Below are 23,446 nucleotides of genomic sequence, written 5' to 3'. Positions count from 1 at the left end.
CAGCCCTAGGATACACCGCGACGGTCCACGCCACGACGTACCGGCGTCAGAAGCACGACCCAAGTCCCCTACCGGTCCCTCGTCCGCCCCCGTTCCCCTTGCGACATTCTTCTCATTAAACATTTGACGTTACTCTAGAGTCGTCTAGACGCTCCCAGGCAGTAGCAATAATAAGATTACAAATCCCCATTCGGTACTCCAAAGGGGTAAAAACTCTATTCCGAAACCAAGAGAACAGTGCATGAGAAGAAACTAAACGAGATGACTGTTCGGCTTGAATACTGCTATACTCTCAATTGTGTTTAAGCTGTCACAGCACGAATCAAGTGAGTTGCCAGCCAATTGTCCAGATCGGGAAACAAGCTTATTTTGAGCACTGCTCTATGGTGGAGTTTCTCGTATTCTGTTGAGGCGGACCAGAAGCTATGTCAAAAACGCCAGCTACACCGGAATTAAGCCAAAAAAGCGAGGGTTGGAAAGACTGATACAGTATTCAACTTGGGGTTTGAGGGGTGGCCAGCGGCGTTTTGCTGATCGCAAAACCCGGGTGCGTCGCGTGAGCATGGCTACTTTGCATCTGAGAGGCCATTCGGCAGAAACTGGTAGAGTTCCTCGGCCGGATTGTTAACAAGGATGGCATTGCAATTCGGGATCATAAATGTGTCTAGTGTCTTGAACATGTCTTCCTATCGATATACTTGCGGCTAGCTGTCTCGGCTAGCTTGTTCGAATTACTAGACGCCATTTTCCAACAGCTTCGTAGTGGTTGAAGCCAATTCTTAGTATCAAACATGTTCCAGCTCAGGCCGTTTTGCCCAAGCTACTCCTGGTAGTGCTTCATTATTCCTGTGAGAACCAGACAAGGGTCCGACACCAAATATTGCGCATCCGCGCGAGACACCTCCAACGCCAATCCCCGATGGTATCATGTCAAGGTAATAAGGAAAAAGAAACGCCAGTCATCATGCGTCGCCAATCTTTTCGTCACTGGCTATGTGTGGGACATGGTTTCGACACTGGTTTCGACACAGGTTGCGGAACGAATGGGTGAGTTTGTGGGTATTGGAATTGTTCGCCATCCTCCAGGCGAATAGCGCCTTCTCCGGTGTGGAGCGCACAAAGTCTGCCAGTGATGTTAGTGACGGGCGCAAGAGAATGTAGCAAGAACCCAGCTTACCTGCGCTGGATTGGGGTCCACATTTCAAGTAAGACCACGCCCGCTACAAATGCGAGAACCATGACAACGATGACCATGTCTGCGTATTTTCTCACGTCGTGGTAATGCGCCGGACCCTTGTGCATATGACAGAGTGTGCGAGAAAAGAATGGCTTCGACCCCTCGGTCTCCAACTCGACAATGGTAGGAAGCTTCAACTTCATAGTGGACCCGGTCTCTTCTCTCACAATGCTGGAATCCTGGCGCACACTGGCGTGGGACACTTGGGCTTGTTTATGAAGTTTGGACGCCAGGGACAACAGGTAAGATGATATTAATGGCCGTGGGGCTGCGAGTGCTTCTGACGGAGTGATGTTGTCCGAAGGCGCGTAAGGTCGATTATTAGGGCGACCGGCGACAATATCCTTCAAGTCGGCTTGTTCGATCGTCATCTTCGAGGGGATCCGCAATTGCGACTGGGTCGACAGGATGAGTGGCGGCACCGTCGGTTTTAAAACCACATCGTGTTGATTTTGCACACCACCAAGAGCCATTAACACGACGGGAGCGGCCAAAGTCCATGACAGGAATGCCACGGCGCAAAGAGCCAGTGTAGCCTTCATGGTGGATTGGTGATTTGCTGCTCACACGATACGGGTGAAGAAAATCCGGTACAGTATCAAGTAGAAAGCAGCTTGTCGAAGAAAGCGAAGTGTAAGTTTCTGAACAGTCGCGTGAATATAAGGCCTAGAGGTATAAATGAACTCGGTCCCTTTGGAGGGGTTTAGACTTGGTGATGTTCAGGTTGAAGCGGCGGTCGCAAGGAAGAAGTCTGCTGTTGGAGAATTGCCAAATGCCGACGTCTTGGCGAGCAGACTTACACATATATATATGTATATATGCAACTTTCGGATGCTGTTGCAACCCTGGAGGCGGCAAGGACAAGGCCTGGGCCGGACCCGGAAGAGGAGGAAAGCAAGACTGGCAAGACTGACAAGACTAACCCACAGGCGAGAGGTGAATGTTAATTTGGAAAGAAGGGGTTTCCTAGACAGCCAAAAGCTTATTGGTCCCAGCTACTTTGGGAATTGTTTGCCGTCAAGTGAATGACGTGCGGCGTGTGTTGCTCGATGTCGTGTAAGTAGTGTGTAGCTAGGGTTGGGAGGGATTTCTTCGCTGAAAGTAATGTGAGGTCGGTCTCACAGCAACAAAAAGGATTGAGGTGTCCGAGGTAATCAATTTGCGGCTGTACAAGAGAAAATACTGCAGCGGTGTTTTTGTGTGCTTTTACCATGGTCTCGATACGGGAATGCCGCCTGCATGAGATACTTAAGTATCCAGGCAGGCTGTGACTTGAGGTCAGCGTTCGGGCCCCCAATTAAGCGGTTTGCGGTTCGTGGTCCCATCTTCCGAGGCAGCGGCGTCAAACCTGTGTGGACGGTCTCGTCTCCAAGGAGCTTCAAAAATTCGAATGGATCGTAATGTGCGTCAAAGATCTCACTGTGCCTAGCTTGGGGTGCTGTGACCCTTGCTTGTACTGCTCAAGTGGTCCGCACTTGCCCCTGCATGGCCCAGTATCCCTACAAGATCGCACCTCCGCTGCAGAGGCTAAAAGTCTCCAGGCGTCAATTTCCGTCAATTCTGTCAATGGTGCTATTGACGATCACTCGGGTCTGCCTTGAAAGGACGCATCTTTTCAATTGCAAGCTCTGGACCCCAGCGTTACACCAGCAGCAACCCTGTGGCGTGCTGGCGGCTGTTTCTCGTACCCGCCCACCGTTGCGGGCATTGGCGTTCCAACAAAACTAGTTTTACTTTCGGCAAAAAGTTACACTTGAAAAAGACGAGTCCAAATCTGCTGGGGATAGTGCTGCTCGACTTAGGATATCGACATTCATGGCCCGGCCCCGTTGAGCGGATCCTAATGACCATGTAACTGCCTCTAGGCCTTGTCGAGTCAAGTCCAGCCTGTCAAACATCAAGAGTCCAATGTCACCTACTATAATTCTTTGTTCGTATTGGCGCACGACCCAGCTCATCTCTGGCCCATGAGGAGCACCCTATTGCCAGGCTTTTAGCTGCAGCTGTAGCTTGTAGGTTGGTTGGTCCCAACTGCTTGTCGCGATCCAGTAGTGGGATGGTGCGAGGAACAGCCGAGATGAACTTCATTCTTCCGTGTGGCAGTGTGCATAATTGAAAAGCTGTAGTATGTAGCTAACTCTTAGGTCAACATTCACCTTATCAGTCACCGCTGTGGAAAGAGCGATGGATATCTGCATTCCCTGGGGCGCTTGGTGTTAAGGAAAGAGGTCGCGCGTCAAGCACAATTAATGACGTCTCACCAACCACACAAGTCCGCCGGTTTGTTTTTCTATCCAGTGACACCAAACACAGCATCGCAATCACATCATCATCATCATCATCATGATGCCCAGGGTCGCATCCATTGCTGCTGCTGCTTTGTCACCATGATTGAGGGACAGACAGGTTGTACAAACCCATTCATGACATCTACATATGTGCAGTCGATGCATTGCTAATGTTCAAGTTGCCTGTTGTTTACCTAGATATGTTGGACGCGCCTAGCTCGAGGATCGAGGATCGGGCCAAACAAACTCAATACAAATGCAATGGGGACATGGCAGCCAAGACCGATCGACCAAAGAGATGTACACAGGGATCCTAGTTAGTATCGACATAGTCTGGCTCACAACGAAAACCTCCAGGATCTCATACAGTGTGTGCAGTCACAGAGTCAAAAATGTGATTTCTATACTACTTGTCCCATTGTTCAAACTATGTTGCACAAACTTATCCATGCATACCGTAGTACACTTTCCACCTGCTCCGCGAGCGCACATTAAGCGCACCCAAAACCTTGTTGATGTCAAGGTGTCGGTATGTGCAGGCGGGAACATCAGTCCATCCTAAATGTGTTTCATTCGTAGCGAACATGATGTTTCACCGTTGTCGAAATACAACACTAGTCGAGGATCGTCGATAGGGATCCTAGTCTTTGAATATGAACATCTTTGATCTTCCTCAAGCATCACGAAGGTCCATGCATGAAACGTGCGCCAAGCCGTCACAAACTGCCCTCTGCAACGAAGGACAGCGTGACCGCTCGGCAGTGATAACCTATAGAGAGCGAAGTTCCGCATCGCTGTCGTAAACAAAATCGATACGAGTAACGCATACATGGGTATTATTGTCATAGGAGCTTATTTTCTTATCGAGTTGCGAAACAGCAGAGCAGACATATACAGTGTTTGCGGTGAAATTGACTGAACTGCTTGTTCGATTGCTCCTCCCTCAGGCACAGGACTGCGTGCCTCTATGGAAGTCAGCAACGTCAGTGGGATCAATAACCTCCAAATCGATGTCTCCCGGGATATGACTTCTAAGCGGCCGAAGAAAAATGACCGTCGCTGGTAGCTCTAATGAAACGAAAGCTAGACTTCCCCAGATGGTCCCCTTCCCTCGACATCAAATTAGCAATACTCAATGCATACCCCACGTCCAAGTTTCGGCTACAGACTGACCGCATTGTGACCACGATGGGGTCTACGAGGTGCCCAAACGAAGGCGTGGAGTTTCAACAAATCCGAGGATAGGAAACAAAGTGGACCGCTGTATCTATCGGTGAGCACCACCTTAATAAACCGCGGAGCGGTACACGCTAAACGTCTTGGCACTGCAAGGCACCACTCCCCCCACGAACCGATTAAGAGCCGCTAAAAAGAGCGGGAATCAGATACGCGCAGCTTGGCTGGCCTCTTCCTGACATCACATCTTCAGCAAAGCAGTATCAAGTTCAACTCTGCGCAGCGCTGAGAGCTCAGCATCGAAGCCAACGTCAAACCAAGGGAAACCCGTGTTGACAAGCCCTGGCCTTGCGACACGATAAATGGCCCCGAACGTGGGAACTCGAGAATCGATGACAACGACTGCCACGAGAAACGATGACACTTTCCCCCCGCTGACGCGTTCCGCGACGCTACCCATCGATGTCGGTTCTTCCGTACGAGCGCGTTCTCACCTCGCTCCGGAAGACGCCGTTAATACCGCCTCGCTGCCCCCTCGACTGAACGGATTCGAGAACAATGGACTGCATGACTGGGGCGCCGAGTCGCTTCCTCGACGGTTGCGATCGAAGCTCGGCAGTCGAAGTAGAAGCAGGCGGCGGAAGCGCAACTGGAAGAAAATATTATGGGTGAAACAATCCTACCCAGACAACTATACCGACCAGATGACATTCTTGGACAGTCTGCAGCGCAACCCACGTCTCCAGCCGTACGACTTCTGGCCGCTTGTTGCTGATTCCACTGTCATCGTACAGCAGGTGTGCTCCGTCATCGTCTTCGTCGTGAGCTTCGTCGGCATCTTCACAGAGCGTGTGTCGCCCGTCGCAGTCGTGGGGTGGGGAAGCTTTGCGACGTTTGTAGGATGGCTGATATGGGACTGGTGGGTGGGCCAGGAGGATGAGGACGAGGTCCTGCAACGGCAAAACAGCCACCGTATTCGAGGAGCCAGACACCCCCGACCAGAAGGCGGCAATGCCTCTACAGTAGCAAATACACCATCGGCTGCAAGCTCCGTGACAAATCTCGGCAGTACCGAGAGGAACCCATCACAGGCGAATCTGGGTAGCACCGACCGTCACCCTGCTCCGGGGAATTGGGGCAGTTCCGACCGGCTTCCTTCACCGGGTAATCCGGCAGTAATGCGCCAACATCCTGGCGGATCGGCGACTTCACTACAGTCGTCAACTTCGCAGACCAGTCGCAACACGACCGATCCTCGGGACGGACTGAAACACCGCCCCTCAGCTCCTTTACGAAGAGGACGTACCTCGCTTCGTCTCAGCACCATCAAGTCAGCCGTGCTCATTTATTTCACCATCCTCGGCTTATCGCCCATCCTCAAATCCCTGACGCGGTCCACTTCTCCTGATAGCATCTGGGCCATGTCATTCTGGCTTCTTGCCATAAACATCTTCTTCTACGATTACTCGGGTGGTGTGGGAGTCAAGTTTCCTGCCTCTTTGTCCACCAATGCGGCGCTCATGGCGTCGACGGTCCTAGCCTCTCGCCTCCCGTCGACTGGGCAGGTGTTCAGCCTCACGTTGTTTAGTATTGAGGTGTTCGGCTTGTTCCCGGTATTCAGGCGATATGCGAGGCATCGGAGCTGGCAGTACCACATTGCGCTTACCGTGTTGCTCGTTGTCGGGGCCGGTGGCGGTGTGGGTCTCATCCTGGGCGAGAGAAAAGATGGGACTTGGCCACGGCGGAATGGACTCTTCGGCGTTTTCGTTGGGGTCCTTATCGCATTTGTAGCCATGGGGGCTTCTAGTTGGTGGCTGATTGGGTTGCAGAAGTACAAAAATGCCATGAACGGACCCTGGGACCAGGCGAGGCCGATCATCATCAGCCGGCGGCAGTGGGACGACGATGAATGAGATATCAATGAAATATGATTATGATAGATCAATCACGAGAGCACAACTGCTACCAAACGTGCGAGACCTGTGTATGCAGCGCGCCCTAGACATATTCTAGAGCAGTGGGCCCCCGAGCCTAACCAACCTCCCAATGGACAGTCATAAGAGTATGATAAAGGCAAGGAAGCACTCCGATCCCCTTCGAACGAATGGCAAAGATTTGTAATCGGCCCATGTATTTGCGGTCTTCGGCCACATTTTACTCCTCATGATTATTTCAAAGTCGAGAGATAAAGAGTCAGCACCGTCACAGCAAATTGTCGACCAACACATTCTACATTGTCTTTGTTTCCCCGAGACGTTTGTTTCGGCCAACACTGGGCCTAACGCGCAAGTGACCGAGCTGTCGGTTACTACAGGCGATGGCTAGAGCTTTGGGTCGCCGTAACTTATGACGATATATGGCGCTTCCGGTTGTTGAATACCAGGCATATTAGCACGCGATCTCTTCTCAAAGCACCGAAATCAACACATGGTCACGTGTGGTATCTACGTGATTTTGATTGTTTTGGGTGGGAATGATTATATAAATGGGCATTTAAGTACCATGTAATGATGCCTCGACTGTCTAAATTCTTGTACTCCCTTACGTTCTCAGACGCCTGTGCACTTCGGCTTTTCCATTCTTTTTTGTACTATGTTTCCAAGCAGTCGTGTTTGTTCTTCTTTAACTACACCGAGTTGGGCCACTTACACCTGGGCGACATATACCACGACCACCAGCAATCCTTGGATGCGATATACGCCTACGTCGGCGATCATCACTTCTCCCGGTTGCACCGATTTGTCATCATGGCATATGTACAGACTACAATCGCCGGCAGACGCGCAATACCGCTTCCTAAGGCTTACATCACACGTCCAACTTCTCAAGTCGATGAACTCGATCCGACTTGGAGACAACTGAGCAAAAAGGAGCGCGCGGCCACCTGGCCTGAGTCCATGGCAGAAGAGAAACGGCGCCAGTCAGAGAAGCCAAACAAAAATACAAGCATTACACTCTCTCCGATCCTTGAGGTGCCGACTCCACGACTTTCCTTCCACTCTGAGCAAAAGTCCGATGGTATAACGGCTCATTTGGACAAGGTAACTCAAAAGGGAGTCACACCTAGGGACCAGCAAAATGGTGGGAATAAGGCGGTGGATTATACCGAGATAGCATGCGAGGGAACCTGCCCGAAGAAGGAGAAATTGTGGAAGCCAGAACCACAGGATGCTCAGACATACCTCACAAGAAAACCTCCCTCGAAAATGAACAAAGGGGCAACACTACCGCTATTCATAAAGCCGATATTAAATCCAAGGCAGCCTAACCCGCACCACGAGCAAAGTCCGAAGGCTGGACCTATGGATTTCTCCGAGGACTCATCAGCATCGACGATGCGGATATCCATCAACGCGCCGCCAGACATATCAGACGTCCCGACTATATCACCCGTTTTCTCATCCCGTTTGACACCATTGACACCTGTTCGGCAGGCGATGCTCACCGTTTGGCCAGGGAACAATACATTCAAAGGGGAATCCATGGAGTGGGTCAACCCCAGCGACATTTCCAGCGGCCCCTCGACGGGCTCTGACTTGTCACCCACGAGTTTGGGGTCATACGGGGGAGATGCTCAAGACAGCCCGAGGACCGAGGACGCTGCTGATGATACAAATGAGGAGACACATCAACCGGAGGTCAAGGGGTCTGGTAACAGTACAATGGGCATATTCAATAAGACCTTGACGAAGATGGGTACATGGTTCAAGTGGCACCGCTAAGTACCTTACGAAGAGCTAGGGAACTGGGCCGGATATGCTATGGACTGATGTTATGGGGTGCAGCCTTGGGAGGCTAGATTAGGGTAGATAGTTGAGTAGTCAAAGAAGGAGTCGGCGATGTGTAAGGCGGAGTACCACAGATGATTATAATATTAGCTGGAAGACTGCGTACAGCCAAGGACGCCATTGAACTACCAGATTCCTTTTACAATATGTTACTTTATGTCGGTTTGTCATGGGTTAAATGGACTATAAGGTGGAAATAGTCCATCTGTAATAAATTGCATATATTTACCAATGGTGATGAGTATTTATACGCCCGACCATACTCGTAACTGGCAACGAATATCGAGTAACGTTTGCTTCGTACCATTGGTATCACTATGCATTAAGGTAGTTAAAGGCAGTACAGACCGGGAAGATCATCTAGTAAGTTCTATAGATGAGCTGCCGGAGTAAGAAAGTGCGCTTCCCTTCCGTGGCTGAGCGGCGCAGTAAGCCCATAAACAGGTAGGCTAGATATTGGAGGAGCTGAAGGATCTCGTATCCCAATCATGACTTATCGCACTTTTTCGTGGCACAACGCAGTCGCCTTGACGCCATGAACACAGCCTGGCAGGTGTTTGCTGGTAAGATCCTCAATCCTGACAGTTGACTCAAGGTACAAAAGTTGCCCATCATACTCCTCATTGCCAAGATGTTTCCTTACCCTTCACGCCAGGTAAGCCAAGAGATATTGCCGCAGTGAGCATAGCCCCAGTAACCGTCTATTCTCTTTCTCTGGCGTCACTTCCCACTCATCCTAGCAATGTTCAGCACCGCCGAGAGATGGCGAGTCCCCTCACACACGAGTAACCAGCAAATATTCAACAAACGGACGAAAAAGGAGCAGCGGGCCGCCGTCACGACGTACTAACGTCAATCCAGGGGCCAGGCTCAAGGACCCCCATCGTCGAAGAGCGCGACAAGGTCGAGAGACAGCTGGATGAATTTGAGAGCATGACGGCGAGGGGGCAGCTGAAGTGGGCTAACTGTGAGAATGAGTACGGCAAATCGGGTTGAGGGGTTGTTGCCTACTCCGAGGGGCATGGCGATGGACGTAAGGCCTGGGTTACAATGGATGGGATCTCGATCTTGGGGTACATAGAGATGGTAAGGATTTTGATTCAATTAATACCAATCCGCAAGCTCGAGGCCGCAAATGGGAACAAATGGTGCCGCCCTAGTTTGCTCCTGGCAAATGACACTCGACATCTCAACATTTCCTCGACGTTGCCATCGTGCTTGCAATTTTATGGAGTAAAAGATGTGGGGGTATTCAATCAGGGATTGAGGAGTAGCCAAAGTTCCATGTGTGCATACAATTCTCATGATACCAGTCGAGCAGATGTTGCACCATACGTATGCAGCTGTTGTGTAAGTCGTTAGTGGCTTGGCCAAAGGCTGCATGATAGCCTGGAGTACAGCTCAGACCTGTGGCATGATTGGAGGGTAATAAGAGCTATACACATGCTTTATTAGCATCGCACAGGGTATGAAACGTCGGGCTATCACTGCGGTTTAGTTACTACGCTTCATCAAGATTCTGAATCTCTCAGCCTCGTACCAATATCCATCTTGTGCTCCAACCATGAACCGGTAACTTTCACTTGGCTACTTTTTAATTCAATGGTCTGAAAGTAATCAGGGAACTGAAATGTGCGTTGCTGTTCACTTCAGATTGTTGCTCGAGAGCCATGGGGGCGAATTGGTACTGTGTACAGTCATATCTCTACGTGACATTGAGAAAATTGAATATTGCTAGCATGCCGTCTTGGGATCAAGAAGTATTCGCATGGGTACAGGTCAAAAACGAGAAAAGCCCTCCGCCCCCCTACCGCCCCTTCCCAAAACAACCACCCGTCCCCCTTCGTCCCTCCCCCCGAGGGAAAACGGGTGTTCATTAGGGGATGGATTGGATAGACCGGGAAAAAGATCAAAAGTACAACACCAAGGATTCGCTGGTCGTCACCGACCCAACTACTAGCCTGGCGCTTTCTGATTTAACTATGGGAGAGCGGACGGGATCCCGTGCTTTTCAGAGGCTATGGTCGTACATGATAGAATTGGACGGAATTGCGTGTCATGTTGCAAGTTCGTTCAGTGAGTCTGGTCAATCCCAATCTGATAGATGACGGGCCCATAAATCCAAGATGTGAGTGTGTGAATGGTCACGGGTAACTTGAAATAGGAGTTGCGTAGTCTTCATCGATATATCACTGTCCGATATGATTTCTCAGATTGGTGAAAGCAGCTGGATAACTTACGGTGCCGCTTTGGTAATCCTCTCTGAACGCTCGCTGCAGGAAGCTCACGCACTTATGATGTCCAGTTCCCGTGCTGGGTACCAAAGGCTTGAAGGCCATTGCTCCATTACATGGAGTGGGATGCGGTGTGTGGCTATGTTTATGTGGCGGCTGGAGTGGGCTGCGAATGAAAATGCTCCTTGCCTATAGAATGCAATACAGTATAGTGGCTAAATACCTTGCTCTCAAGACGGGATACTGCCTCCCCCCGCCTTGGCCAGACTGCTATCTCAGTTGCATATCAAGTCGCAACTTACTGACACCACTGAAATATACATGTTGCGAGTTTGAATAAGGGCTGATAAAATAATGAGTTGAACCCAATGTTTTCCTTGGTTTGATCATAATGTAGACAGTTTTTTTACATCATCCATCATGTATTTTCATAAGCCACTTCGATGAGTCTTTCACCTAGGTCCACACAAGGGGCTGTGCTCATTCGGGACTATTGTCCAGACGCAATCTGGCAACTTCCACAAGAACCCTTCAACCAGAATTCCACAAGAATGAAGTCATGCGATCAAAAAATTTGTCTTCTGTAGTTCAAACTAACGTGTGATGTGTCGATGCGCCATAGTGGATTTACAGCACGGACCTGAAGCACTCAAAGCCACGCTTTATCTGCACTGCCCCTCCAGCGAACGGCGTCGCCGGTTCTCATTGCCTCGATTTTACGACACATGGTTACTTGCAAGACAAGCTGCAGCAGCAACTCTGGCATACAGCCAAGCCCAATCCCGTACGACCACTGGATCTCTGGATCTAGATGTCAACTGCACCGCAAAGATCAACATTCAAAAAGCCCGTTCACACCACTGCCGCCCCACATCGTCGTATTGTGCTGTTTACCGCTCTTCTATGCCCGCAATGCACAATGCTGATGCACAGCGACGGCAAATTGTCCTCAATGGACAATGGGCCTGGAACGGATCAGCCGCTGGACTAAGAGGCGGAGGTGAGGGACCAATTGGCCGTGCTGACCCTCCGTAGGGTTTCATTTGGAGCTTCATCAGCCCCTCCTCGCTGGGCGTCTTCAGTTATATGTCTACCTGAAGGATGCGACTTTCATTCCTCTTTCTCTTTTACGCAATGTTCTATTTCTTGCGATATATTTACGCTGTGAATTGAACTACCCCAACAGTTCCAGAACATCAACAACTTGGTGCCGTCGAGTAAGCCGAGTCAGACCACCTGCGAAGATCGGCGCATTCTGTCAACTACCCCGCCATCGCTATTGCCGACAGGGACAGACTTTACTTTTGGTCACGAACGCACCTTCGGACGAACCTAATGTCACTTCAGGTGGACGACCGCGGTCGGCGCGGCCGCTCATGCTCTCCGGGGCGTCGGGACGAGGACCGCGATCCCATCACCATAAATGCTATACGCATGCCATCTCCTCCCACCGGCTTCAGCTATGACGACGACCGAGACTTTAATCAACGGCGGCCTGCTTCTAAGTACAAAGACCCTCGTGGTTCTTCGTACAGTGTTGGATCCCCCACATCGCCTTCTCATGCAGGCGACCCTTACGGCCGCCGGAATCGAGTTGAGGATGAATATTACCAGTCTAGGCGCAACGACGAGAAGCACAATGAAGACAAGGACTGGGACTCAGATAAAGATCGGCTTAGCAGTGCCTTGAGTGGCGCAGCGGCCTTTCTGCCTGCAAAATACTCGCAAAAGCTGGAGAAAGTGATTAACCGCGACGCGGAGAGCGAAAGGGAGAAGAAGGAAAAGAAGGAAAGGAAGAAGGAGAAGCTCGAAGAAGACCTCGCCTACGGCAAGAGCAAGTATGCGCCGCGCCCCGAGTCACCACCTGCAACCTATGCCTATGCTCAGCCTGAGCCGTGGAAGTATGGCCAAGTCGACGACAAACATTCCATTACGATCACCAACTTGGATCATGGTTCTCGCCAAGTAAGCCCGGTAGGCGACAGGTACTCCCATCGTGAGCCAAGCCCGGGTCCAGGCTACGCTTCGAGAGAGGGCAAGAAGTCCCGTCGCAGCTCGTATGGCGCCGAACCACGCCCCTCGGCCAACGTCCTCACAGTTGAGCCATCAAGTAGCCGCCGAGATCGCTCTCGCTCCCGCTCCCCGATGCCCCCCACGCAGCGCATGTCGTCTCTCTCGGTGAGCACGGGTCTGGCTGCCGGCTCGGCCATGTCCCTTGCGAACGCGCCTGGCTCTCCACTGCTCGAATCTTACCGTGGTACCTATCAATCCATGTCACCCATGCCGTCTCCGCTGCTCATGGCCTCCAAGGGCCCGGGCGCGTTTCCCAACGAGCCGCTCTCACCCGGCATTTCAGACGACGAAAGGGGCGACAAAAAGAAGCGTCGTGCGCGCTTCTACGACCCAGAAGACGATGCCGCCCGCCTTGCCAAAGCCCTCAAGGGCGAGAAGCGGATGCCCGAGACGGAGCCGCTCATCGAGATCCTCCCCAGCCTAACACATGATCAAGTCATGGAGCTTCGGGCAGAGTACAAGCGGCTGGTCAAGACGGGCAGCGAACGCAAGGGGGTCAACGTGGCGAAGCATATCCGGGCGCGTCTGAAGGACGCGGATCCGTTATTGATGAAGGCCTGCTACTCGGTCGCCCTGGGCAAGTGGGAGAGCGAGGCTTACTGGGCGAACTTCTGGTATCAAGGGGACAAAACACGGCGCGAGCTGCTGATTGAGTCCATCATGGGACGCACCAACGCCGAGATCCGGAGGATCAAGGACGGATTCAGCGACAAGAAGTACCGCGACAGTTTGACGCAATGTATGAAGACGGAGCTGAAGGAGGATAAGTTCAAAAAGGCCGTCTTGATGGTGCTGGAAGAACGGCGGATGGAAGAGCTGGACGAGTACGGGCGCCCGCTGCCCATCGACAGGAGATTGGTCGAGGACGACGCTGAGCACTTGTACAGGGCTGTCAAGAGCGACAAGGGCGGCGAGTCGGCCATGATCCAGATCGTCGTCATACGCAGCGATTCCCACCTGCGAGACGTCATGAAGCTGTACGAGAGGACGTACCGGAGCAATTTCGCCCGAGACGCGCTCAAGAAGAGTGGAAACCTTGTTGTAAGTCCTCCAAATTTCCCCATTGCATCACAACACCATCGATAGAAGCTAACCCAAGAATCCAGGGCGAGCTCCTAGCCCACATTCTCAACGGTGTCATCAATAAGCCAGTGCGCGACGCGCTGCTTCTGCACCACGCCTTGACGGCGTCCAAAAAGGACGGCCTAAGGCGCGAGCTGCTCATCAGTCGGCTGGTCAGGTACCACTGGGATCGACACCACATGTCGGCCATTAAGAGGGCGTACCGCGACCGCTACGGCCTTGACCTGTCTGATGCCGTGAAGGAGGGTACCAGCGGAGAGTGGGGGCTGTTCTGTAGGGAGTTGTGCGTTTCGAGGATGCCGGATGATGTGAAGAGGTTTAGTAATGTGGAGATTATCAATAGGTAAATTTCTTGGTCAGAGCTGACGGCGAATTGAGAGGCAAACGGGATGAGAGGCAGATGGGAAGAGAGTAGGATCACAAATGATAAGTGATCATGCACCATATCGGATGATGGAGAAGAACTTGACATGAGATGTTCTCATGTGTCGAGCCTAAGTCCTGTTTTGTATAGACGACCCAAGGGCAGCCTTGACAAAAGCTCAATTGGATTTATTTTGGTTCTACTCTGTGGCTAAGAACCGTCTACTTCAAACATCAACCTGGAGGTTCACGTAGCCAATGATGATTGCAGCTGACACTGTTTTCGCAATATGCACTCCACGAAAAATGTTGAAAAAACATCATCCCCATGACCACTGAATCCTTCAAGCTGATATATTTACCGGCTGGAAGCATCCGCCATAGAGGCAGACTCAAATGATGTCCATATAGTAACCCCCAAAGCCCACCGCAACACAAAACCAAATGGCCAACATGAGGTACCAAATCCGCTCCGAAGGCGCCACCCGATCTAAACTCCTCGTCTCCCTATTCTGCGGCACGCCCTGGTCCAGTATCTGAGAGGGATGCGGCCTCCACCCCACCCTCAACCCGTAATCCTCCAAGATCTGCTCCGTCGTGATCTTAGCCCCCGCCAACACAATAGGAACCCCCGTCCCCGGGTGCGTGCTTGCGCCGACGAAATACGTGTTTTTCATACCTTTGGCCCGGGTGGAAGGCCGAAACTTGAGAACGTTGAAGAAGCTGTGGCTTAGGCCTAGGATGGACCCCTTGTCTAGGTTGAATTTGGATTCCCAGGAGAATGGATCGTTGACGATTTCGTGGATTATGTACTCGGACAGGGGACCGCAGCCCGTGCGGGAAGAGACGGTGGAAAGCACGGAGCGGCGCGCGTACGCGATCAGGGAGGGCCAGTCTTGGTCTCTCAGGATTCCAGAGTCGGATTTTAGGAAGCCTTTGGACTGCAAAAGATGCCCGACGGGAACGAGGGCGATGATGGCGTCACGTCCTTCGGGGGCGGCGCTCGGGTCGATGCGGCTGGGCACGTTGATGTAGAAGCTGGGTTCCTCTGGCAAGGACTGCCGGGCGAAGATGGCGTCGAAGCTCTCGCGGTATTCGTCGGCCAGGAAGATATTGTGCGTTTTGAGTTCGGGAACCTTCCGGTCCAGACTCCAGTAGAAGGAGATCGAGCTACAGGAGCTGTCGCGCTCGCGCAGGGACCGGCCATGGGACTTTATAGGGGAAGTTTGCGGGAAGAGGTTATTGTATGCGTAGACGAGGTCAGCGTTGACCACCACCACATCCGCCTCGATGATCTCGTCTGATTCAAGGATTACTCCCTTGGCAGTTTTGCCGTCCGAGGTGGTGAGGAGTTGTTTCACGGGCGTGTTGAGCCGGTACTCGACGCTTAGTCTCTCGCCGACTTTTACTAATGCGTCGAGCACGGCGTGGAACCCGCCCCGTGGGTACCAGATCCCTTCAGCGAGCTCAGTGTACTGCAGCAGCGAGTACGTGGCCGGCGCGTCGAAGGGGCTCATGCCCATGTACATAGTGGCGAAGGTAAATACCCTCCTCAGCCTTTCGGTCCAAAAGTACTTGCTGGCGCGATTCCAGATGCTGTGTAGGGGGTGCAGCTTCAACCCCGTCAGGACGAAGCTGGGATTCGCGAGATCCCACCAGCTCGTGAAGTTCTTGTGCAGCACTTCAGTCACGCTGAGCTCGTAGTGCTGGTGGGCTTCCTGCAGCCATGCCAAGTACCGCTGGAACCCATCTTTACCCTCCCACCGCTCAATCTGCTTCTTCATGCGCGCTAGGTCAGTTGATAGCTCGAACTTCTCCCCGTCTGCGAACCAGACCTCGTAGTTCGTGGGGCATTGTATGAGTTCGACACCCTCGGCCTCGAGCGACGTGTCGAGGTCGTAGAATGCCTCCCGAAACAACTTAGGGAGGAGGAGCAGTGAGGGACCCTGGTCAAACCGGTAGCCTTCGTGGTGCAGAATGCTACAGCGTCCGCCCGTGAAGTTGTTCTTCTCCAGCACCGTTACCGAGAAGCCCGACTTGGCTAGTCGAGCGGCCGTGGCAATGCCGCCGGCGCCAGCGCCTAGACACAGTGTGAGGGGCCAGTGTAGCAAGATGGGATAACAGAGTATACACACCGATGACGATAGCCATCTTCTTCTGAGCTTTAGACATTGTGGCCGCGAGTTGAGATTCCCCGCGCTGCTACAAGATGGATGAGATGAGAAAAGAAAAACTGACAACACCGGACCGGCAAACGTGTCGCGTTGATCAGAAAATCTGGCTGCCCCAAATCTCAATAACAGGAAAGTACTGTGCCGGATAAACGTCCTGCGCAGTGGATGTAGAGAAAATATGTAAACTTGGACGATGTTGGTAGAGTTCACTCAAAAGTCAGCTCACCTGTTGTTACGTTGATTAGTTTTCCACAACTCGGGGTCTCATAATAATGGAACTAATTGACTTACACGCATACAACCATTGCTGTACCAGACGCCAGAAACTCAACAAATGGATGAGGTTCTCAATTGTCAACGGTACCGGTCAACTTGGGAAAGTTTATAACGTTCGACAATAAAGCAGAGATAAAAGCATGTGAAACCGCCCAACGTTGAAACACAATGTTGATTCATCATCGCACTTTGGTATTTTGGGTTGTGCCATCTGAGGCGAGAGTGAGCTGAGCTGAGCTTGTGGCCGAATGCGACCTTCGTCAGTTGTCAATGAATCATCATTCCTACTTTGCAGCTCGGGGCCAAGACCCAGCCTCCTTCCCTCCGTTTGTGGATACCTGTACCACCAAACGCACTCACCCGCGCGCCCTGGAGGTAAGGCGTATGTTTTGGTATTTACCTTGGTGGATAACAGGTTGTGTTGGAATGAAATCGGGTTGGTGTTGGAATCTGACTGCGCTGCTGTTGGTTGAGTGGAATTGCACCGATTAAGTGTAACCCATTCCCGGCCTGTCTCATGTCTTCTAGCCTAGTTAAAGCCAAGTTCAAAGCAATAGCATGTGCTATTTACGAGAAAGTTGCGTCTTCTTGGGCTTTGTGACGAAATGTCCACTGATAAATTGATCATCACATCACAAGTCGTGGCAAGAGCAGACCAGACATTCCCTGACCATTGACCAGCTCCGCAGAGCCCGCATATTTGATATTTCGACTTGATTCTCCCGGCATAACAACGTACTATTGAGACGATAACACTTTCCAAGCAACCAGTATCCGTCTCGATCTAGGCACTGTAGCTCTCCCAGGCCGACTCGATGATGGCACCCCCTTCTTCTCTCGTAATACCCGGCCAATCTCCATGTAACTCTCCACCGCGACTATCATCGGACCCCTTACATCTTTGGGCAACATGTCCATCGTCGACCGTGACCTGGCATACTCCTCAAACGCCGCATCCAGTAGCCGTCCTCTCAAATTTTCTACGATGGCTTGTCTCGGCGCCTTGATGATGTCCCGCGGAGTCAACCCCTCCTCCTTAAGCCAGTTGGTCGGGAGATAAACGCGGTCCATCCCGGCGTCTACGGCAATATCCCTCGCGATATTGACGTACTGTAGTGCGTGACCCATGGTGCGGGATGCCTGTACTAAGACTGCCTGCTTGTCGCTCGAGAGCTTGGTCTTGCTGTGGTGGAAGACGAGCCAGAGACACAGTTCCCCGACGGTACTAGCCACGCGGGAAGCATACAACTGAAGGTCGTCCTCGTTCCGGATCGGGTACTTTTCAGGCAGATGCGGACCTTTTCCATTATTGCCGGTCTGGCTGAAGGATAGGTCCATCTTGAACCCTTCCAGAAGCTCATAAAGGGGCTCGCTAGGCAGTAGCTTCGTAGGTAGGAGCTTCAAAGCCGATTGTGTTGAAGCCGGAAAGTTCTTCTCAACGTAGCTCTGCACCTTTGCGTCAGATGCTGCAACAGCGTCGTTTGATGAGTAAACGAGGTCGAGGTAGCCGGTCAGCTTCGTAATCCAATCATGCGCGACTGTTTCTGTGCGTGATTCGTCTACCAAGTCATCTGCCACTCGACAAAACGCGTACCTGTTGCCATTAACGGTGGCCATATATTTCGGTCTGACAAAACTTACAAGAGAATTAAATCAATACGAAGGCGGCCGGGAAAGACAGAGCTGGCCAGGTAAAAACTGCGGCTTTTGCGCCGTAATCTCGAGACAGCCTCCCTGATTCCCACCACACGATCCATTCTGTATTTTGCGGGATCGACGAGGACAGCTTGAATGAGCTGTCTCGGCGTGGGTGTTCTCGAATCTCCGGGAAATAGTTCAGGGAATGTGTTCAACACGGCCATTGCGCGGTCAAATGCTGCCATGCCGAAGACTATGAGGGCGTTGGTCGCAAGAAAGAAAATGGCCTCCTCCAATTCGAGGCTGCCCCAAACACATTTCCCAAGTTTCGTCCCCGATTCAATGGACCACGTGCCTCTTCCCAATGCAAGTTCGTCGACCACCCAGAGGTAGAGGGTTGGCAGCAGTATTGGCATCACGACACATGTGAAAGGCAGCCGTATGATAAAGTACCCCGAAAAGGACCACGTGAGAAGAGCAAAAGGACACGCCCACACCAGGATAAGTCCCAAATAAGTGCCCCCACCCCCTTTCCGGACCAAAGCAGCTCCCACCGCAAAGCCCCCGACCAGTAATGCCTGGCCAAATCGCTTCACCCATCGCACCGTCGCAGACGAGTCTTTCCTGTTGGTCAGATACTGCGAGTGCAGAGCCGGCTTGTTCAGCATGATGTACAGCATGGACGTAATGTACGTCTGGATTACGAAGAAAAACAGCTCCTCTGCCGGCACAGAGCAGAGCCGGGGCCCCACGATGGCGTCGGGTGGGTACGTCCATACTCCGCGGCGGATCAGATAGGAATCCCATGGTAGAGTGGCCGTGAAGGCAATGAATATGAGGATGGATGTCTTGATCAGGTCATACTTGGTCAGCAGCGGTCTCAAAACCAGGGTGAGGAGCCCGGCCAGTGGGATGGTGAACTTGAGATGCCTGTCACGCTGTCAATCCCCTGATCTTGTCGTGTTATATGATGTCGAACGTGATTTGGAGATGCAAGACATAACAACTTACACCGATACATAGTCGTATGCCATCGTGTGGATTGGTCGTGGACTAATACAATGACACTGGAGCAGTAGAGCGGAGGCTAATACCAACGATGCAGCATGCTGCGCTAACTTTATATCAGATGGATGTGATGTGGTGTTGCTTCAAAGTCCCTGGACATCTGTCGATGATCGGCAAACCAAGAGCACCCGAATTTGGAAACTTCGGGTTCCGACTGATGATCAGTTGTAGTGAGATAGAGTTTCGCTTGGCCTCGATGACAACGGATTTTGGGCTCTTTTGCCTCGTATTCGGCAATGCAGTGGGCGGTTAAGAATTTCGAGTGGTTGAGACAATATTGACGACGCGGCTGCTCTGATGCTCCCAGGGATTAGTGGTGAGATCATAGACTCCAACAAACAAGCGCAGTCGCGCTGCATTATCCACAGCAACCATGCAAGCCTTCCTCCCGCACGAGGATAGCAGAAGCCCGTCTGTCCTATTTACTTGACGTTGGTACTACCCTCAATAAAGGAGGTAATGCATGCCAAGTATTCCTATCCTTCAGAATGGCTACACAAGGTGACACGATCGGAATTGTTGAGATGGCCACCACTCGGTTGAAATCTATTTTGACGCATATCGACGCAGCTCACGTTAACTTTGATGATATGCGAAGGTAAGCATGAGACTGGCCTGCCGAATGAATGGCTTCACCAAGTGTAAGCTGCCTGGAAATGGAACTTTGGGCAAGCAAGATATGGAAGATGTGCCGTTGGTTCCCCTACTCTACCCGTAATCTCTTGGCAATATAACGTACAACCCCACCTTTCCGGCCACCTAATCTGCCAACTACAACAACCTTCGGCACAACAGATTATCGTCGGTATTGGCTATTATTATATAATGCCTCGATATTCAGAAAATTCGATTCAAGGCGCTCTCAACGATATCAATCAAGGGATATCCCAGCGCCAGGCTTCCCTCCGATGGGGCGTTGATTCTGTTACCTCAGGATCGTCGATCAGAGGGCCTCGGTCGCCATTGGATTCATCGCTTTATTCAACGCCATCCAGAGGTCGGAAGTATCCAATCTCGACGCCTCGACCGTCAGCGATTTGATGGCCTATCGACGCAGAATATCGACGATTTCTTCGAGACGTACGAAGCCTTGATGTCAGCTCACGACTACTTTCCACATAACATCTGGAATATGGACGAAACAGGCATCGCGATTGGCGAAGGGATCGAGGGTATAGTGTACGGATCGTCAGAGAAACATACAACATTCGTTCGGAGTGACGAAAGCCGCGAATGGGTCACTATATTACATGCTATATCGGCGATGGGTAACTCGTTAACCCCAGCAGTAATATATACTGGCAAGAGCCTCCAAGCCCAATGGTTTAACGATTGCGACGATATACCTGATTGGCAATATACTTATTCGCCTAACGGTTGGATCAGTACAGATATCGCCGTTCGATGGCTTCGTGATATCTTTATACCTCGTACACAACCAGTTGATCCCGACGAGCAGCGGCTCTTGATATTAGATGGTCATATCGCTCACGACAACGTCGAGTTTATGTGGTTAGCCTATTATAACAAGATCTCGTTACTATTTTTGCTAGCACACTGTTCTCACGGGCTCTAACCTCTCGACGTCGCCGTATTTGCTCCATTAAAGCGGTACTATCGCTCGTTAGCGACCTCTCTCGATCGAGTACTGTTCTATTCTATTTAAAAAGTCTACGTTTCTCTCGCTATATATCGAGGCATATACGAAGTCGTTCACGATCAGTAATATACAATCAGGCTTCTCTGCAATTGGAATATGCCCATTAGATCCGTCGCGACCTCAGCCGACGATAGCCCCCCTATCAGAACGACCAACTACACCACCAACAGCTGGTAATTGGCTTGATCCGACAATAATAGCGACGCCAGTGACTAGCTTAGTAGCTAGGGAGAGTCTGGCAGCGATTACGCCATTACGATCGTCGCAACGGCTATTGTTTCGGAAGCTGACTCGTCGGCTAGATGTACAGAGCGTTGAGGTCGCTACTTTGACCCAACGTGTACACGCATTAGAAGCCGAGATAACTTCGTTACGCCCCAAACCACGTAAGAAGGTACGATTAGGGCCTAATGAAAGATTTGGTAACGTTGTACAGATTAAGGAAGCGATGGATCGAGCCCTTGAAGTAGAACGGCAATGAGACCAAGTACAACGTCGGAATCAGGTAATACTGGACCCAGCTAAGGCGTCAGAATCTATCAGATCTATACTTCAGGAAGCCCTAGAGCACAGCTTTCTATTAGAGCTGGTTGTACCTGAATAGCTATAATAGTACGTTGAATACACTGTTTCGAATACCTTCAATTGGATTGCAATATGTGGCCAGAAAGGATGGTGGCCGGAAAGGTGGGGTTGTACGTTAGCCCGCAAGTGGTGCATCATGCTCGGACACCTCAGTGGGGATTACTAAACCCGGCGAGTTTGGCTGTACTCCGCCGCTCAACTTCACGTAGTCGTCTAGTCTCCAATCGCCGTACAATGCGCCTGCCAACACAATTATGTTCCGACGGAAATCCGTACAGCTTCTACGTAAGGCGTGCATCGTGCCGCCGGTAGCAGAATCGCCTCTCCTCCTCCTCCGCCGCCAATGCCTACGTTCCAGACGCGGTGCAGCTGCGCCAAAGACACAGCTATCGCCGAGATTCTTCACCATCTCGCACTCGCGACAGAGCTTCCCTCCTCTTCCTCCTCCTCCCACGCCAAAAACCACCCAAAATGTGACTGACACCGAGCCTCTTCCTCCGATAGCCTCCCCCGAACCACAACCACGACCCCGCCGCCGCTCACGCCGCCGCGGTCTCATATACTCCACCATCTTCCTCTGCGTAGGCATCAGCGTCGGCTCCCTCTTCCGCTTTTCGATCGCTCCTCCGCCACTCCCTACCCCAGGTTCCCCCGAAGACGCCTACGTGATCTCTGAAATCCACACCCAAGCCTCTCGCCTCCCTCTTGTCCAAACCCTCTCCTCCGACCGCGCCTGGACCTCCTGGGACGCCTACACCGAGCCCCTCAACAGCCGGGGCGGCGCCGCACCACGCGTCACTTTGGGCGCTATGTCAGGGAGTCGCGGGCTGCCCTACCAACGCGTGTTCCACAACGCCTCCACGGGCGAGATTATATCCGTCGTCTATTTTGGGGGTGGACTAGCAGGCTGGCCCGGCGTGGTGCATGGTGGTGCGTTAGCAACGGTGTTAGATGAGAGTTTAGGGCGGTGTGCCATCAAGCGGTTTCCTGCGCGGACGGGGGTTACGGCGCGGCTGGAGTTGACGTACAAGAGGCCGACGACGACGAATGTGTTTTACGTTGTCAAGGTACGGCCTGTGGTGCAGGATGGAGTGGATGATGTAGTTGGGAAGGATGGCAGTCGGAAGAGTGATCGGAAGATGTGGGTTGAGGGACATGTCGAGACGGCGACAGGGAAGGTGTGCATTGAGGCTAAGGCACTGTTTGTTGTGCCCAAGGGGATTACGCTGATGCCAATGAGTGAGGGGTTCTAAAGCTGCCTGAGAGAAAGGGTACGGGGTTTGCTGTCTGGGTTTTAGTTTAGTTACAGCGTCGGTGGGTGGCTTGTTGTCCGGTAGACGGGCCCATGCATTGCTATCGCATTAGAAGCGTGGATTGGAGTTTACGGTTGGAAGTCACGATATCGATTTAAAGACACGGGTGCTTTATAGATATCAGCAAGTAAATATCCGACCCAGTGCAACGGTCATCCACCGTGTATCTTGTTGTGGGGTGGCTACTTTGCAGGCATGAAGATCGAGAACTTTGCCAAACGAATTCGACGTCCGCAGGCTACAAGTATACTTTGTGGTAGGCATGTTCACAGCCGTGAATGAGACCGGAGGACACATCTAACAGTACTATTGATATGAATGGAAATCAAGAGGCCGGATGCGCAGTGCATGTGCAAAGAAAGCACACAATCGTATGCTACCGGTCTGTCATTCTGGTTGCTAGATTTACAAACGTCATACAACTGGTTTAACCCTGTTTCACAATAAATGTTTACTCCGTGCTAAGCTTCGACATCTTCGTGATCGTCTC

At 51.7% G+C, this 23,446-nt stretch overlaps 8 protein-coding genes across 8 annotated transcripts; 4 read left to right on the top strand and 4 right to left on the bottom strand.

Moving 5' to 3' along the window:
• Nucleotides 1-984: 984 nt before the first annotated feature.
• BCR38DRAFT_407310 (uncharacterized protein) lies at nucleotides 985-1,779 on the bottom strand (the record flags this gene model as incomplete). Its single annotated transcript, XM_040858154.1, has 2 exons — nucleotides 985-1,123; nucleotides 1,178-1,779. The coding sequence occupies 2 exons, from the start codon at nucleotides 1,777-1,779 to the stop codon at nucleotides 985-987; spliced, it is 741 nt and encodes a 246-aa protein (XP_040717952.1).
• A 2,284-nt stretch (nucleotides 1,780-4,063) lies between these two features.
• Nucleotides 4,064-4,769, bottom strand: BCR38DRAFT_426736 (uncharacterized protein). The gene has a single exon (XM_040859790.1). It carries the CDS (start codon nucleotides 4,369-4,371, stop codon nucleotides 4,084-4,086), a length of 288 nt encoding a protein of 95 aa, XP_040717951.1. The 5' UTR covers nucleotides 4,372-4,769; the 3' UTR covers nucleotides 4,064-4,083.
• A 324-nt stretch (nucleotides 4,770-5,093) lies between these two features.
• On the top strand, nucleotides 5,094-6,614 carry BCR38DRAFT_338166 (phosphatidylinositol N-acetylglucosaminyltransferase-domain-containing protein; the record flags this gene model as incomplete). The annotated part of the gene is made up of 1 exon (XM_040855593.1): nucleotides 5,094-6,614. One exon carries the CDS (start codon nucleotides 5,094-5,096, stop codon nucleotides 6,612-6,614), a length of 1,521 nt encoding a protein of 506 aa, XP_040717950.1.
• A 503-nt stretch (nucleotides 6,615-7,117) lies between these two features.
• BCR38DRAFT_155154 (uncharacterized protein) lies at nucleotides 7,118-8,572 on the top strand. Its single transcript, XM_040853745.1, has one exon. The coding sequence runs from the start codon at nucleotides 7,209-7,211 to the stop codon at nucleotides 8,421-8,423; it is 1,215 nt and encodes a 404-aa protein (XP_040717949.1). The 5' UTR covers nucleotides 7,118-7,208; the 3' UTR covers nucleotides 8,424-8,572.
• A 3,486-nt stretch (nucleotides 8,573-12,058) lies between these two features.
• BCR38DRAFT_456129 (uncharacterized protein) lies at nucleotides 12,059-14,226 on the top strand (the record flags this gene model as incomplete). The annotated part of the gene is made up of 3 exons (XM_040861876.1): nucleotides 12,059-12,719; nucleotides 12,756-13,837; nucleotides 13,903-14,226. The coding sequence occupies 3 exons, from the start codon at nucleotides 12,059-12,061 to the stop codon at nucleotides 14,224-14,226; spliced, it is 2,067 nt and encodes a 688-aa protein (XP_040717948.1).
• A 408-nt stretch (nucleotides 14,227-14,634) lies between these two features.
• Nucleotides 14,635-16,414, bottom strand: BCR38DRAFT_407306 (uncharacterized protein; the record flags this gene model as incomplete). Its single annotated transcript, XM_040858153.1, has 2 exons — nucleotides 14,635-16,322; nucleotides 16,378-16,414. The coding sequence occupies 2 exons, from the start codon at nucleotides 16,412-16,414 to the stop codon at nucleotides 14,635-14,637; spliced, it is 1,725 nt and encodes a 574-aa protein (XP_040717947.1).
• Nucleotides 16,415-17,430: 1,016 nt separating this feature from the next.
• BCR38DRAFT_456120 (Phytoene synthase) lies at nucleotides 17,431-19,364 on the bottom strand (the record flags this gene model as incomplete). The annotated part of the gene is made up of 3 exons (XM_040861874.1): nucleotides 17,431-18,286; nucleotides 18,334-19,260; nucleotides 19,342-19,364. The coding sequence occupies 3 exons, from the start codon at nucleotides 19,362-19,364 to the stop codon at nucleotides 17,431-17,433; spliced, it is 1,806 nt and encodes a 601-aa protein (XP_040717946.1).
• Nucleotides 19,365-22,179: 2,815 nt separating this feature from the next.
• Nucleotides 22,180-22,896, top strand: BCR38DRAFT_299797 (HotDog domain-containing protein; the record flags this gene model as incomplete). Its single annotated transcript, XM_040854541.1, has 2 exons — nucleotides 22,180-22,719; nucleotides 22,756-22,896. Coding segments are annotated over 2 exons (681 nt in total), but the record flags the coding sequence as incomplete, so codon positions are not given.
• Between the last annotated feature and the right edge of the window lie 550 nt (nucleotides 22,897-23,446).

The sequence above is a fragment of the Pseudomassariella vexata genome (genome assembly GCF_002105095.1).
Source record: "Pseudomassariella vexata strain CBS 129021 chromosome Unknown BCR38scaffold_4, whole genome shotgun sequence".
NCBI lineage: Eukaryota > Fungi > Ascomycota > Sordariomycetes > Amphisphaeriales > Pseudomassariaceae > Pseudomassariella > Pseudomassariella vexata.
The sequence above is the reverse complement of the archived record's forward strand: the minus strand, read 5'-3'. Positions and strand labels throughout refer to the sequence as shown.